Source organism: Microtus pennsylvanicus, chromosome 16 (genome assembly GCF_037038515.1).
Source record: "Microtus pennsylvanicus isolate mMicPen1 chromosome 16, mMicPen1.hap1, whole genome shotgun sequence".
NCBI classification, from domain to species: domain Eukaryota; kingdom Metazoa; phylum Chordata; class Mammalia; order Rodentia; family Cricetidae; genus Microtus; species Microtus pennsylvanicus.
Window position 1 is genome coordinate 31112373 of NC_134594.1, and position 17281 is coordinate 31129653.

Consider the following 17281-nt stretch of genomic DNA (forward strand, 5'->3'; position numbering starts at 1 on the left):
AATAATCTTGGGAAACAGGGAGTTTCCCCCTTGTGATTATCAATGGTATTTTTGAAATACTGTGTTTCAGGAACTAGCTGATTATGACCTTGAGTGATCTTGAGAGGCAGGGAGTTGTCCCCTTGTGACTTTCTGTGATACCCTTCCTGCCCCTTTAGGATTATTGGGCTGTGGTTTCTCCCTATAAAAACCCCTTCTCCAGGTCACTGGGGGTCGAACTCTTCCCCTGCATGGGTTATGAGTCTCGGCCCCAGTGCACTGGCAAGGACGGTCTCTTGTGAGTTACTTGGGGGGGGGGGGTTGTGTTATTTCGAGACTTGAGTGAGAGTCTCCCCACACTGGGGGTCTTTCAGGATGACTACCCCCAGCAGTATGTGATTCCGGCAAGAAAGTAATCACGTCAATGCCCTGATTTTTTTCAACCAGGTCTTTGTATAAACTTAAAAGTCTGCCCTCCTGCAATTATCTTCCTTGGTAGACTTCCTTGGTCAGAATTCAAGCAAAGAGACCTCTGCTGAGACTTTGCACAGACATCCAAGGTCAAGAATGATGGCATATTTCTGGTTGTTAAGCCATAATTCTCAGAAACATAGAGAACAAGAGCATGCTGGATTCTCTCTGCCAGCAGACAGGGAAGCGCATTACGTGCATTAACCTTGCTTTAAAGTTAAAGCAAGTCCTCAACTCTTTGTCCTTATTTTTATGTTGGGCTATTGAAGCAAGAAGTTTCCTTTTTGTATTTTACTCTGAGAGATAGCATAGAGTGTAATCCCTAGAGCCAAAAAAGGCTGGTTTCAGTCAGCTATCATCTAGTGAAAGCACCGACAGAAACCAAATACCACATACTCGCTTGTTTATTTATTTTATCTAGGTTGCTTAGTTACCCCAAACTCCCTCTGCCCTCTGGGAAAAGAAGCACTCTGAGAAAAAGATGATTCTTGCCTTGCTCCTGGTTTTCACTGATTACAATCTCTAGCTCACTTATGTAGTTACATTTAAGACGACAGCAAAAGCACACATATTCTCTTCTTAGATTTCCCAAATAACTTAGCCTTTCTCTCTTCCTTGATTAAGCGCCTTTCCAGGAAGTCAGGACCACGAGGGGTGCACCCACCCACTGAGACAGTGGGGCTGATCTATTGGGAGCTCACCAAGGCCAGCTGGACTGTGACTGAAAAAGCATGGGATAAAACCGGACTCTCTGAACATGGCTAACAATGAGGGCTGATGAGAAGCCAAGGACAATGGCACGGGGTTTTGATCCTACTTAACGTTCTGGCTTTGTGGGAGCCTAGCCAGTTTGGATGTTCACCTTCCTTGATATGGACGGAGGGGGCGAGGACCTTGGACTTTCCACAGGGCAGGGAACCCTGACTGCTCTTTGGACTGGAGAGGGAGGGGGAGAGGAGTGGGGGGAGGGGGAGAAGGGTGGGAGGAGGGGGAGGGAAATGGGAGGCTGGGAGGAGGCAGAAACTTTTTTTTTTCCTTTTCTCAATAAAAAAAAAAGCTTAGCAAGAATCTGAATAAAGATGGAAATAGAGATTAAAGAAAAAAAAAGAAGTTCCTGGAGGCTTCAACTAATCGCACCTTGAGCCAAACAAAAAGGGTGACAGGTTACCACTTTGTGGCTTTGTGGCTTTTTTTTAAATCTGTTTCTTGACTCTGAAATACTCTGACCTTTCACCTGGTGAGGGCTGGAGATTTGCTGATTGTAAGTGTATATAGTCGGAAACTTTTGCTATACAGCAGAGCAATGTCACTTGTGTTATTAATCTTAGACAATCTGACAAAGGTAAGATGGAATCTCAAAGTACTTTTGATTTGCATTTTCATGATGGCTAAGGATGTTGAATATGTCTTTAAGTGTTTCTCAGACATTGAGGTTGCTCCATTGAAAATTATCCGTTTAGATATGTACCCCATTTTCTAATTGGATAGTCTTTTAGGGTATTTGGTATCTAGTTGTTTGAATTCTTTTTTTTTTTCCTTTTTAGAAAAATCATTTGACTTTATTCACTGATGTCCTCTGACCATCCCATATACGCTGAGAGAGAAGTAAAATATATGGAGGGCACTCAGGGTTTTGAGTCACAGGAGAAACCTTGTGGCCCTTTAGTCCAAACAACTGAGAAATGGGGAGAGTCCAGCATGTGCTTCATTTATTTCAGTAAAAATAACTGCACTTGCTATGGCAATTCTTTACTGTACCCTCTGAATGTGGCTGACAATGGGGGCTGACTGAGAAGCCAATGATAATGGCACTGGGATTTGTCTCTACTACATGCACTAGCTTTTTGGGATCCTATTCTATTTGGATGCATACCTTCCTAAGCCTGGATGGAGGGTGGGGAGGCCTTGGACTTCCCACAGGGCAGGGTTCCCTGCCCTTTCTTAGGACTGGAGGAGGAGAGGTTTAGTGGGGGAGCAGGAGGAAAGTAGGAGGAGGGGAGGAAATGGAAATTTTGATTGGTATTATTTACAAAGTAATAAAAAAAGAATATTAAAATGTCTATGGTATGAAAATGTTAAATGTATCATTCCAGAAAAAAGGTATGTTTAAGTTTTAAATGATCCTAAAATTATAAGTGTACAATTATTTTAATATTAGTTGCTTTGGTTAATTCCTCATTATGCCTAATTGATAAGTTGGTCCTGGTCATAGGCATGTGATTAGGATAAAATGGCACATAAACACATGCCAGACTTTAGATGCTTCCACGTAAAAGTTTTTTTTTTTTAATTTTCTACAATTTTATTAGGAAACTATTGTATGTTAAATCTCAGAAAGATGTCAATGGTTCAATGTTCTTTTGTTTTCAGTATCATTCATTAAGAATTTGTATCATGTCTCAAAAGGATAAGAAGGGACTAATTAATGCATAAATTATATGTATATATATGTGTTCATTAATTCGTATTAAGATAGAAAGTATTAATAAATTGAATAGTGCTGAATCTTAAAATAAAAATACAAAAAAACAACAACAAAAACAAATTGTTCAGATGAAGTTCCAGATGCAGAATTCTTTTTATTTCTCATTTTTTGAGATTATAACATAGTCCCAATGTTTCTCACATCCCTTTCCCTCCTCCAAACCCTCCTGTACACCCTCTTCTTCAAATTCACAGCCTCTTTTTGCAGTTTCCCTTCACTGACCCCTTCTCCAAGGCCATCCAGCCCTGCAACCCTGTCTCATGTGAGAAAAACACTCACTGCATATGCATGCCACAGTAGCCATGGTATGATAAAAGAAAAAACTGGGCCAGGGTTTCCACTTTCCTTTGATTTCATAGTGTGTAGGATAAATTCCCATGAAGCAGAGGATCTAACATAAAGTACTAGCTTTAGAAATATGTAGCTCTGTTCACTCAGTGTGAAGTAGTCTCCAATATTCTTCCTTCTGCTCCCATGCTGATAGGAAGACAAAGACTTCCTAGAGAAAATAAAGTCCACAGTTTGATTTGACGTGGAATATGCTCCAAACTCAATAAAAAGATTTAATCATTCAACGCATGAATCATTTACTATCCAAGCAAATGGGACTTAGAACAGAAAGTGTCTTTTCTGTGGGTTTGCTGCTGGCAGCTTTGACAGACTGACAGACACATCAGATTTTAGATGAGAATACTGGACTGGAGCTAGGAAGGTGGGACTTTAACTACCAAGACAGCCAGATATAAAGTAAAGAGAAACAGGTTTTACAAGAGAATTGTACAGACTGGAATCAACTGAGCTGTAAACAGGAAGGGAAAATGATGTAATTCTATCATAATCTCAAAATAAAAGAAGTAAAACAAAAAACAATTTCCTAAGCAGTGCAATCGAACACTCATCAAAACAAAACAAAAACAAAAAAACAAAAACAAAACAAAAACGCTGAAGTTTCTCAGCAGGGGACATAGTAAGGCACAGAGAGAATAAAGAAGAAGGAACTTTCTTTTCAAAGTTTGCATTGCTTTAAAGGTGCCCTTTGTCTTCTCTTAGTTTACAGTTGATGCACACACTAGGTTTCCTGTTTGTTTCAATACCCTTTATACACAGAACAGAGAGTGAAGGCATTATTTTTGTTATGGTTACATTTCTTTACAAAGTAGCATAGAAACAGGATCTGGTTCCTAGATTGGAAGTATAACTTGAAGAGAGAAATTCTGTTTTGAAAACTCTTTGCCTGGGGATTAGGGTAAGAACAACGGGTTTTGGAGAGATTTTGCAAGAACCAATTGTGCAGTGGAATTTGTACTTAATAAGTTAGATAACACTTCACAGCAGGTTAAAATTCAACCTTCAAAAATTTGAAAACAGCTTCATTTGCTGTACTGCCAAAGTAGAATGAGCAGAGCCAAACATGGGGAGAACCATTTTGCTTCTCATCACTGGGGTCCTTGTAGCTTATTATGTTTATACCCCTCTTCCAGGTGATATTGAAGAGCCTTGGAAACTGATACTCAAAATAAAGACAGAAAGCATATTTATGGATTTGGTAAGTTCTATAAGAACAAACAGTAAGTTCTGAACTTTATCAGCCTTATGAATACTGAATAATTTAATAGAAAGAAAATAGAAGTGGAGAAGTTTCTTAGCATGCTCAGCCTCCAGGTTTAATCCCTGTATAGACAGTAACAGGGAAGAAGCTAGCAGAGGAGAAAAAAGAGGGAGCGAGGATGGAGAGTGTGTGTTTTACAGTACTGTCAGGTGAAGCTGTTTACAAGTATCAACTTCAGGGAAGGAAGAACTGAATAGAACTCTGTTTAATTACAGAAGTCTGGGTAGAACTCTTCGACTGGTAACAGTGTATTTATTCTTTTCTTTCTTCTGGTTAGCAATAATCTTACAACATCTCTCTGTTTAGGCCTTGAGTTCCTATGATTCTGCCTTTTGATAGTCTATGATATTTTAAGAATTCATTTGAAGTAGTGTACCATATAGTCCTATATACTTGCACTGTACACTTAGAGTAAATGTCATTTTGTTAGTGTACCATATAGTCTAATGTATTTGTGATTACGGCTCCATGTTTATTTCCTTTTTGAATACTTGCACTGTTTATTTATAGTAAATGTCATTACTTGAATGTTATGTGTACATTTGTTGTATTGCTAACTTGGCTGTTCACTGACAGTTTTCAACTATGTCTTGGTAATGCAGTTAAATCGTTTTTATTTAATTTTCATATTTAAGGAATCTTAACGCTATAATGTCTACGTATATAGATATATGCAATATTTAACATACAAAACTACATGTAGTCTCTTGGAACTTCCTGAGCAATAACGCAGAGAGGTATACCATGTCTGGGCATTTTGTTTGATAGTCTATAGCTTCTGTGGGCTGTCAGTACTGTGGAGTAATTGCATATATATACACATGTATATACACTCTTCATGTATGAAGTCTTCTTAGTCAGTGTTCTACTGCTGTGAAGAGGCACCATAACCACAGCAACTCTTATTAAAGAAAGCATTTAGTTGGTGCTTGCTTACAGTTTCAGAGGTTTAGTCTATAGTCATGGTGGAAAGCATGGTGGCATAAAGTCATGTTAATGGAAAAGTAGCTGAGAGTAGTTCTATATTCAGATCTTCAGTCAGCAAGAAGAGAGAAAAAGTTGGACTGGCTTGAGCTTCTGACACCTCAAAACTCAAATACAGTTGTAGACTTCTTCCAACAAGGCCACTCCTCCTAATAGTGCCACTCCCTATAATAAACTCTCACTTTCCACTCCCTGCCAAGTAGGCTTGTAGTCATATTGTAATGCAAAAAATGCATCCAGTCCAACTTCAAAGTCCCTGTAGTCTATGACAGATTCACTGCTGTTTAAAACCCCAAAGTTCAAAGTCTCTTCTGAGACTCAAGGCAATCTCTGTCCCTTCCTTTCCTCTCTCTTCTCTCCCTAAGTTTTCCTCTCCTCTCTTCATATTTCTTTCCCTCCTTCCTTTAATTGCTGCTTTTGAAAAATTAGTTATTAAATATTCTTAACTGGGCCTAAATGAAATGTAGGCATTTAAGAATTAACTCTAAAACTTGGAACTGAAAAAGTAACTTAATTTTAATACAGAGTCCGTATATAATGATTCAAAACTCTCAAAATGGTCCTAGTATCCAATCATATACAGATAATGTGGATACGTTTCATTATTTAAAATAAATTTTAAATCTTTCATGTATGCATCTGGGACCATTAATAAGCATGTTTTAGTAAAATATAATATATAGGGGACAATTTAATATGATTTTATTCCTGAGCCTTTGCTAAGAGTATGGTTATTTTTTGTTTTGACATTTTATTACATTCTTAATTTTTTGCTGGTTTGTTTTGGTTTTGATTTTAGTGTGTTTTCTTTTCTTTTGAGAGAGAGCATAAAGTTGGATGGGTAGGGAGTTGGGGAGGTTTTGAGTTGAAGGAAGGGAAAACATAATATAGTATATGAAAAAACTTTTAAAGAAAAATTGCAATGTGTTTATGAAAAGTAAAATATTCTATATAACATGTGAAATTATATATGTGAAAATTATAAAAAGAATGTATGTCATGTTTTCATGACAAAATTATGAAAAGCATAAAGTGTTTTAGATGGTAATGGCACAGGCAGACATGCATACTAATAGGAATTCACATTAGAAAATCTATTTCATATTAGACAAAGATCCCAAAACACATACTGGAGAAAAGACAGCATCTTCAATAAATAATACTGGGACATCTGCATGTGGACATATAGAAAAAACGATTACTATCACACTGCACAGAAATATCAACTCCAAATGGATCAGATAACTCCATGTGAGACCTGAAATGTTGAAACTGGTAGAAGAAAGTGCAGGTGGTCCTACATGACATCATCATGTGGGAAAGGACTTCCTGAGGGAGTCACCTGTTACCTAGAAATTAATCTCAACAATTGGAAAATGGCACTTCAAAAAACTAAATAGCTCCTGAGCAGCCAGGAAAACTCTCAGCGGCATGAAGAGGAAGCCCTTAGAGGGAAAGACTCTTTGCCAGCTATATATTTGATAGGGGGGATAGGAGGTTAATTCCTAGAATATAAAAAAATGGAAGGAAATATTCAAAAAAACAAATGACAAAAGTGAAATTAATTTGAAAACAGGGGCTGGAGAGATGGCTGAGCACTTACGAGCGCTGGCTACTCTTCCAAAGGATCCAGGTTCAATTCCCAGCATCCACATGAGAGCTCACAACTATCTATAACCCAGTTCCAGGGTTCCTGGCACCCTCATACAAACATCAGTGCTAATGAACAAAACACTAATGTACATAAATTTAAAAAATGAAAAGAAGTACAGTTCATAAAGTACACAAATTAACTATGAGGGTGCTCAGCCTCAACTGCTAAGTCTACAAAACTACCCTATACCTCATGCTCAGGGAACATCATCTACAAGTGAGCAGACTCTAAAGGGACTCAGCAGTCTGCATACACACACACACACACACACACACACACACACACACACACACATGATTTTAATCATTTTTCTCCTCTTCCTTCAGGCTTCTATTGCTGAACTTCTGGGAATAAATCATTTCATGAGCACAATACAATTGTTTAGTAGATTTCAAGAAGTTCCGGCCACTTCTGATGAAAATGTCACTGTAATAGACACAGCTTTCAGCACTGTTCCCGTTCGCGTATACATGCCCAAAAGGAAGTCAGAGACCCTCAGGAGGGGCCTGTTTTATATTCACGGTGGGGGCTGGTGTTTGGGGAGTGCAGGTATGTCCCTTTCCTTGAACGTTGTTGTTTGTTCCACAAAATGTGATACACTCCATATTAAAAACTTATATATGTTAGTTATAGTAATATAGTAAGATATAATAGTGCTTCAATTGTATGAAATGTGTTCTTTTCTGAAATGAGTATTCATTACTACTAAGACCTGTAGACAATCTCAGTTAAGAAGAGAAAGAGCTTCTTGAATTTATGGTTTTATTATTGTAATATTGATGGAATGCTGTAGTGAGAACCAAAGTGGGGATGAACTGAATAGTGGACAAAATATCATCAAGTTGAGATGCTGACTGTGGTCTTTTATAAAGCGTTAATCTGAAGCAAGTGAGAACAAAGATGTTAGTTAGAAAAATCACAGAGCTGAACTACTATTTTTATTTGATTTTATATGTTTCATTTGTTACATGTAGATTCTATAATATATTTTACTACATGTAATTTTATTTATTATAATTTTACTTTATTGAATATAAATAAATCACATATAACTAATATAGCCAATATATCTTACATATTTTATAATGTACACGTTCAATAATAGCATGAGTAGAGTATAGCATCTTTATAACTTGATTTTAAGATTGAGGGTTATGAGGTGTTCTGGAATTTGAGTTGAGACATGAGGAAGGGAATAAGTTCATTTGGCCTTGAGAACATGGGAGGTAATTGTAATTTTCCTTCTTCCTCGGGGATCATCAACCACTGGTCTATGAGGGTAGAAGGAGCAGAAATAGAGAACAGGGTACCATAGAGCTAGCTCAACTATATTGCAGAGTATATGGAATACATAGGTTTTGGGTTGGTAACTGGGGAATCACCTAACTCCTATCACAAAGCTGGGTTAGTGGCAGCACTGCTCTATAAAAATGGCTAGAGTCTATCATATAATTACCATGTGATAACAAAGGGAAGAGTGTTTGCAGGAACCCCTGTCAAGGGTCATTCTAGAGATAAGTCAGGCATCTGGGCCTAGAGACATTTTCCAGATAAGCCCAGAAGAGAGCAGGTAGCCTCACTGGGGAGGGAGTCCTTTATGTTGCTGAGTTTGGAGAGAGCTGCCAGGCCACGTTCATGTTCTGAACAGGAGGCCCTCCCTACATCTCCCTGTTTTATTTTATAAGGGAGAGGCCTCATTGTAAGCCCTGAGAAGTCTGTCGCTGTATCAGAAGGGTCCAGGGCCTGGTAGTGTACCATGACCTGATTGGTGGTAAGAAATTGGTGGTGATGCTCCACTGGAGGAACTGAATAAAGAAGGAAGCAAGCATCAGAATAAAACGTAATACAACTGGAGGAGTGATAAAAAGTAGGAGCCAGGGAAACAAGGGCTATGGGATGAACTAAGTTGTTCTACGGGTTGGAATTTGCAGAGCAGGTCTTCGCAGAGTTTGGGGGTGGTCAGCTGACATTAGTTTCAACCACATTTGATTCATCTACACAGAAACAACATTCTTCCCCTGATATCAAGCAAGCCCCCCCCCACCCCCAGTCAGCAGTTACTAGATCCATACCTGGCAAAGATTGGGCAATGGGGCATTTATCAGAAGCATCTGATTATCTGCTCCAGGTGAAGGGACAACGAGCATTCATATTACCTGGACTGGTGCATATCAGCCTCAGCAAGTCCACAGCTCAGTTGCGTATAGTAGGGGCATAGTCATGTATACTTTCAACACTTAAAATTTGCTAAATGCAAAAAGATATAGATATTCAATAGAAGAGCAGTGTTTTAAACTAGGCAGTGTGAAGCTAATAGAGCAAGCCCTTGACTGTGTCTATGTAAAAATGGCTGAGGATTTATTTTCTACATTGATGATGAAGTGCTGCAAACAGAAGCAGTTATAAACTGTCTGTGAGGAGCAATGTGCACTGCTGTGCTTTTGATGACATGCTTTTCCAGAAGTTCACTTTACAATCTCTTACTTTGTTTTCTCAATTTCAGCTCTTTCTTTGTATGACCTTCTAGCAAGACAGACAGCTGATAGACTCGATGCTATTGTCGTGTCAACTGAGTAAGACTATGGTTTGCTTCTTCAACGTTTAGTCATGTGTTTTGTATAGCGAGAAACTAACACTCTTGGTCATTTTTGGTTTTTAGGGGGGGTTATTTCTGGAATATTTTAACTGAAATTAGGAGAGTGAGCAAAGAGGAAGTGAACTCGAGTTAGCAAGAATTGGCTCAGAGAAAACAAAAAGCAAAATGCAACACTTAAAATCAACCAGGACTGAAAAGAGAAAGTTCAGAAATCATTAGAACACAATAACACTGGTACATAACATGTACCAGTGACCTGCATAGCTTCCTTCAGCAGACTGAGTACTTAGAGAATCACAGGCAAATAAGGTTTGAAACTTTGCCTTGAGACTTTGTACATGTCATATACTATTAATTCAGTTTAGTTTATCTGTATGTGGACTGAGAGACATATAATTTCTACACAATGTGGTCTTTCTGAGGATGTCATGGCAAACTGCACTTAAGGGGTTAATTTACCATATGTCATGGCAAAATCATCACGGAAAGCAATTTGTCCTTGAGCTACACATGGAAACAGGCAAATCACATACTATAGAATAATTGATAAGAAATCAATTTGATAGGAATGAATTGAATAACTAAGTAATTAATAATAAAACATAGTGGTCACATACTACTTTTATATTAGGTAAAGTTCAAACATTAAATTTATAAGATTTCTTTGTCTCTGACTAATTTCCAAAAAATATAAAAACAGTAAAATGAAAATGCTAGGAAATGTATTATCTTCTATATTTTTCATTCTTTTATTTTTGCCCTGAGGAGAATTCAATTGTTTTATTTATTTTTTATTAGTATAATGATGAAATCAGCCAAGATTTTGGGGTGAAATATATCCACGGGTATATAGCTAACTAAAAATGTGTTTATTAAAAGAAAATTGGCATTTTATTTTAGAGAGATGCCATATGAAATTAAATTTCATTCATTTGAAACAATTATTCTTTGTACAGCTATGGCTTGGCCCCCACATATCATTTCCCACGTCAGTTTGAAGATGTATACAGTGCCTTACGATGGTTCTTACAGGAGGATATTCTTGAAAGATATGGTGTAGATCCTCGAAGAGTTGGTGTAGCTGGGGACAGTGCTGGTGGGAACTTAGCTGCAGCTGTGACCCAACAGGTTTGTCTGAGATCTTAAAACACCCTATATATAAATATATTTGCTTCAGACGTTTAAACAATCAATGAAAACATGCTACCTTTATTACCGTGTTGAAATACTAGAGAGACACCTGTACTGATGTTAGGAAACCTTTGTCTATATAGTGTTTCTAAGTTTGCTCTATGTCAGTGTTTTCTTTTTTAATATATTATGACAAAATACAATTTCTAGGCTTTTGGTTTAATATGATTATTATGGTCAGTTAGGTATCATCCTGTACCTATTATGGGTTATACTAGTAAAGTTAGTCAATGACACTAGTCACCAAAATTGTGAACGTGGTAACTGTAATATTACCAGTTGTAGGATGCCAGAACTAATTTCATATCTCTTGATAATGGAATAATGAAATTTTCCAAAGGAGAAATGTTAGTAAAGAGAACTAAGAATATAATTCATCAGTTTATAGCTACCTTTTGCTTAACAGAAGATTGATAGTTTTCAGATCTGAGTTGCTCATAAACTCTTAATATAGTTAGCTACTATGAGGACATTTTGTTGCCACAAACTGCTACATTTAAAGTACCTTCTTTATTTCCAGAGAAAAGAAGCTACAAATTCTGTGGTTTGTTCTAATATCTGTAAAACAAGTGTAAAACATATTCCAAAGTATGAATTCTACATTTCATATGCCTCATTGATCTGAAAGGCAGCCAGGTACAACATGAGTACATCAAGAGGCAAGAAATTTTGGAACTGTAGCAGTACCCAATTGTGGATTTGTCCCTTTATCCTAATCACTTTAGGCATGTACTTGTTTTCCTTGTTGTGTTATAAACCCTTCTTTCATAAATTCCAACTTCTGTCATTTTTAAAGATTTCTGACTCATAGTTATTTAATATCTATATAAAATATCATTTAATATGCTCTAGGCTGTCACAGATTAAAAAGAAGCAGAACATTTCTAGACCTGAAATATTTTCAAGACCAAAACGCTCCATGCAGTAAATCCTAACTTCATTGTCTTGTCTCTGGTAACATGCACTACTTAAAGAACACCTTTTCCTGAGATGAGTGTTGGTACCCACTCAGGGCAACAACTGTGATGTTAAATAGAAGAACCTCCTCTCATTGATTCCTTTTGATGGGAGATGCTTAAACCAACCACTCTCTAGTATGTTGAGATTATTGACTCTCGGTGTCAAAGCAAAACTATGTTCATAAAAATTAGAGACTTGCTTGTCATCATCTTCCCTGAATTTTGGCTAGTTAACATGTTTAATAATACATGACTTGCCAAAATTATAGAAGTACTTTCTGGAGAAATATGCCATAGCATGTTCTTGGTATTTTTTGAAATTGAATCGTGTGCATTGTGTAAAATACTTCTACATGATGTCAGTAATTGCATTAAGAAATAGACACTGACAATATAGAAAATTGGAAATTCTGTGAGATATTTTTGTTGTATTTGATTATCTGAATTAATCTCATCTCTACATATTATTTCTAGTTGAAAATAGACCTATTAAAATATTCATTCCAATGTAATTTTAATTCTTTTTCAGCTCATACAGGATCCAGAAGTCAAGACAAAACTCAAGGTTCAGGCCTTAATATATCCTGCGCTTCAGGCTCTTGATATAAATTTACCATCGTATCAAGAAGGTTCATATTTTCCAATTTTAACTCCCTCATTGATGGCCAGGTTTTGGAGTGAATACTTTACTACAGATCGAACCCTGGAGAAAGCCATGCTTCTCAACCAACATGTACCTCTGGAATCCAGCCATCTGTTGCAATTTGTGAACTGGAGTTCCTTACTCCCTGAGAGGTATAAGAAAGGTCGCGTCTACAAAAGTCCTACTCCTGGTAGCTCTGAACTGTCTAAAAAGTACCCAGGGTTCCTAGATGTGAAGGCATGCCCTCTGTTGGCCAACGACAACACTTTGAGCCACTTACCTCTGACCTATATCATCACTTGTCAGTATGATGTCCTAAGAGATGATGGACTCATGTATGTGACACGGCTTCAGAATGTTGGAGTTCAGGTGACACATCACCACATTGAGGATGGGTTCCATGGAGCATTTACCCTTCATGGTTTTAAAGTTGCACACAAGATGCAAAATCAGTACTTGAGTTGGCTTATGAAAAATCTATAGCAAAACCTGCTCAGTGATTTGTTGAAGATACATAAATAACAAAAAAAAAGAAATAAACTGGGAAAAACTGATTTTTGAGGGTTTATATCCTGTTTAAAACCTCTATTGTTCCTATGGAGTTGGTAGCTTTTGTGTTTTATTACTGTTATTTATTATTAACAGACATCTTTCTATTTTATCCCTCCTCCTGTATTTACCTATAGAAACGCACCTGCCAACCAGGGTTTGATGTCGGTGCTGACCATCCAAATCCATGTGCTCGTGCTTGTGAAGCAGGTGCTTTACCAATTGGGCCATGTGTCCAGGTCCAAATTCTGTAACAATTCTACAGTGTACTTTTAGTGCCCATTATTATTACACATGTAAGAAAATTGGGGCTTAAAGAAGTGATAAAATAACATGTTCTAAATCTAGATACCATTTGCAGAAATGATACTCAAGTCCATGTAATGGCAACACCAATGGCTTTAGATTTGGAAACTAAGCTTCATTTTATACTTCATCATTAAAATGAAATTTGATCATATTTGCCTTATTCTCTTGATGTATACTTTAGGCTTCAAAGTAACGCATAATTTATATAGTTTCTGAAGTTTCATGCTACCCAATGCTTAATTTAAATTATTTTAATGTTGATAACATTTTATCAGTTCATTAATACTGAGGAGAATTTCACCTTTTTAGTTCAAAATCCATGTGCTTATAACAAATGTGCATATTTCATACTGTTCTTCCATTATATTTCCAAGAGAATGAGATTTTGCATACAGCATTCTGTTCACAGAACCTTGGAAGCAGATCCACAAAGTAGTAACATTAATTTCCGAATTCTCTAGTTTTTGTTCCCACTGATTCAATGAAAATGCTCTGATTGTGTGGTTAAGTTCAATACATTATACTAATTTCTTTTCTGCTTGTATGAGCTTGCATGCATATCTATTTCTTGCACCAGTAAAATGGATGCAATTATGCCTCAGTAATAGGATTAGGTAACAAATGAAATAATTTAAATATTCAATGGGAAATTTTTATATAATACATTAAGAACTATAGAAGTATATTTCAGGTAAGGAGGCTCCTAAATCCTGAGACCCAAATCTACATTTCTCAGCTCCCTTAGCCCAAAGGATGACAAGTCTCATGTCCACAGACCTCCAACTCTTAACCCTCACTTTTACTCAACTAGTTAGCTTCAGATGTCCAATCCTAGCCCTGAAACAGAAACAACATGAAAACTCAGAAGACCATGTCTCTTTCTTTTTTTTTTTTTGAAATCTTTTCACTTTATTTCCAACCTATTTTTATTTTATTTTTTTTCTTTTTTTTATTGAGAAAAGGAGAAAAATAAATAAGTTCCACCTCCTCCCAGCCTCCCATTTCCCTCCCCCTCCTCCCACCCTTCTCCCCCTCCTCCCACCCTTCTCCCTCTCCCTCCCCCACGGAAGAGCAGCATATGCTGTAGATAATAAGGGACGTGTAGTGCAAAAAGAACTGTCCTTAGCTCAAATAGTTGAGCTACAAGCTGTTGCTGTGGTATTCCAGCTTTCTGCAAATAATGCATTTACTTTATATACTGACAGTCATTACATTTTTAAAGCTCCCCAGATATTAGAAACTGTTCTATGCACTGGGGCTAGTAATAAGAAGGTTAAAATGCTGTTTCAGTAAAATCAAGATGCCATTCACCAAAGGAAATTGCCATGCTTTTTGGGTAATATTAAAGCACATCCAAATCTTCCTGGTCCATTGGCTGAAGGTAATGCTCTAGCTGATAAGTGTACAAAGTTGACTGCTTTATTTCAAGTTAGCTTGCTCAACAATCACATGCTTTACATCATCAAAAGAGTAAACGTTTAAGGAAACAATTTGGATTAACAAGAGACATTATTCACTGGATTGTTAGGGAATATGATATATGCCCACAACATTTACCTGTACCTCACCTGGGAGTACATTCTTGAGTTTTGCTTCATAATCATTTATGGCAAATTGCTGTAGGAAGTATTACAGCTTGTATTTGCCTGCCTACATGGGCATGGCCTCTCTTACTATTTACAGGGAAGCCGAGAATGTGCATGCGCCCCTTCCCTCTTTTCCTCTGGCTCCTTGACCGGTTGGCTGCCCCTTTGAGTCACGTGATTCAACCAGTCAAGTGGAGAACTCTGATTTGTGAGTTTACCTTTTAATAAATGCCTATTTCTTATTTCTGAACTAGCGTGGGATTTCTTTTAAGTGTCTGACCACCTTAACTCATGGAGTACCTGGTACATCAAATCATATCACAGAATTTGGCATGTTACGATATATACATGTAACAGTTGATACATATTCAGGTTTCTTAGTGGCCTCTGCACAAACTAGAGAAGCCTCTAAGCATCTAATAACTCATTGCTTAAAGTGTTTCTTATATATGGGAATTCCTAAAATTATAAAAACAGGCAATGGGTCTGGATATGTTAATAAAGCATTTTGGCAATTTGATCCCAATGGAATATCAAACATAAAACAGGAATTCCTTATAATTCTTAAGGAAAAGGAATTGTGGAGTGTGCCCAAGGCTCCTTGAAAACACAGCTTCAAAAGATAAAAAAAAAAGTGAGAATTATACCCTTAGTTGCTATATAACACCTGAAATAATGCCCCTTTACCTAAATTTCTTGAATATGGATGCCCATCAACAATCTGCCATGGACAAATCTTGGCATGACAGCACCAAGGTGACCTTCGCTAAAGCAAGGTAGAAAGACCCTTGCACTGGATTATGGAAAGGACACTGCCCTGTATCAATATCAGGTCAGGGGCGTGTCTGTGTATTTTCACAGAAAGAGGCTAATGCAAAATGGCTTCTGGAATGTCTGGTCTGAAACATACAGCAAAAAAAATCCCAGCCTTGATGACATCGTCGCCACTGATGGCCCACAGAAGAGTTGGATTGAAAATCCTGAACCTCTGTTCCTGACTTATGTCATCATGCCACAGTCAGATAAAGGATCAGGCTGATACCCAGTTTTTCTTGTGAGCCTACAGAACAGATTCCCAACCTTACTGAGTCCTGTTTACTTTGGAGCTGGTCCAAGAATGCTGACTGAATGTTTGGCATTTTTATCCATACTATATCTTGAGACACAAAACCTGTTTTTGCCAGTATGACATTCAATCTGCTGTTGAAATAAAGAAACTGAGAACTGAGACCTCAATTTTCCCCTCTAGGAAAAAAGACTCATCACAAAGGGTAACTGAAGTTCCTCTTCAAAGATAGTATAAAAGTTTCTGCTGCTGCTCAGGGAGTGGGACAGTTCAGACTTATCTTTGAAACTTAAAAGTAGCAAAGCAGTTGGAATATAGGAGAAGAAAAAAAGACTCATAGCTCACCATCACAAAAACCTCTTCTTGTCTTTTGGTTAGAACATATTTAAGAGAATTATGATTTGACAAATTGTGTATTTCTTGCTAACTTCTATGTTAGAATTATGGCACTGAACTGTTAGTGTTTGTAACTCCTTTAGTTCATTATGAAGATGGTATTGATTAGGAAAATATTAGAGCTTGTCTGAGACAAATTTGACATGGTAAGTCCTAAGATTTGATATGTTTAAAAGGACAAATTTGGATTTCGATTGTAGCTGAAAACTGTTAAAGAGATCCTACACCAATTAAAAAAGGCAGGCCCTCCTCTGGTCATCCTCCACTCCTTTATTATTATGTTGTAGATATGGAAGTATATCTATCACAAAGCATCTTTATCTTCTTGCATATGACTAATTCTCAACAGAAAATTAGCTCAAAGGTGCACAGAGCCGAGGTGCCTTCTCTTTTAACCTTTTATTCACAGAGGCTGGTAGTCAGAGATAGGCAAGATTTCTGCCCCCTCCTCCCCTCTTCAGGCAATCTAAGACAGGACAGACATAACAGAATGTATATGATGATGACAGATAAGTCTGAAAAATGAGAAAAAGGTCCCCAAGCTAGGCACAGTCATCTGTCCTGTAGCAGAAGCACAGGCTTTGTTAACTAAAATAAAAAAGAGGAATTGTGAGGACCCACAGATGTGAGCCTGTTCCACCTGGACTGGAGGTCAGAGAGTCTGAGCTTACTTTTGCTCTTTCAAGGTTATTGACAACAGGTGTGACTACAAACAAGAGATTCTGACCTAGGATGTGGTTAATTAGTGTTTTGGGTACAGAGATGGATCTGCTCTACCTTGAACAAAGGTCATAGAATTCAAGT

The 17281-nt window shown here is 37.4% G+C and overlaps 1 protein-coding gene across 1 annotated transcript; it reads left to right on the plus strand.

Annotated features, from left to right (window-relative positions):
• Positions 1-4324: 4324 nt before the first annotated feature.
• Positions 4325-13578, plus strand: LOC142836304 (arylacetamide deacetylase-like). The gene is made up of 5 exons (XM_075950508.1): positions 4325-4481; positions 7509-7731; positions 9686-9755; positions 10735-10906; positions 12458-13578. Exons 1-5 carry the CDS (start codon positions 4347-4349, stop codon positions 13052-13054), a joined length of 1197 nt encoding a protein of 398 aa, XP_075806623.1. The 5' UTR covers positions 4325-4346; the 3' UTR covers positions 13055-13578.
• Positions 13579-17281: the final 3703 nt, after the last annotated feature.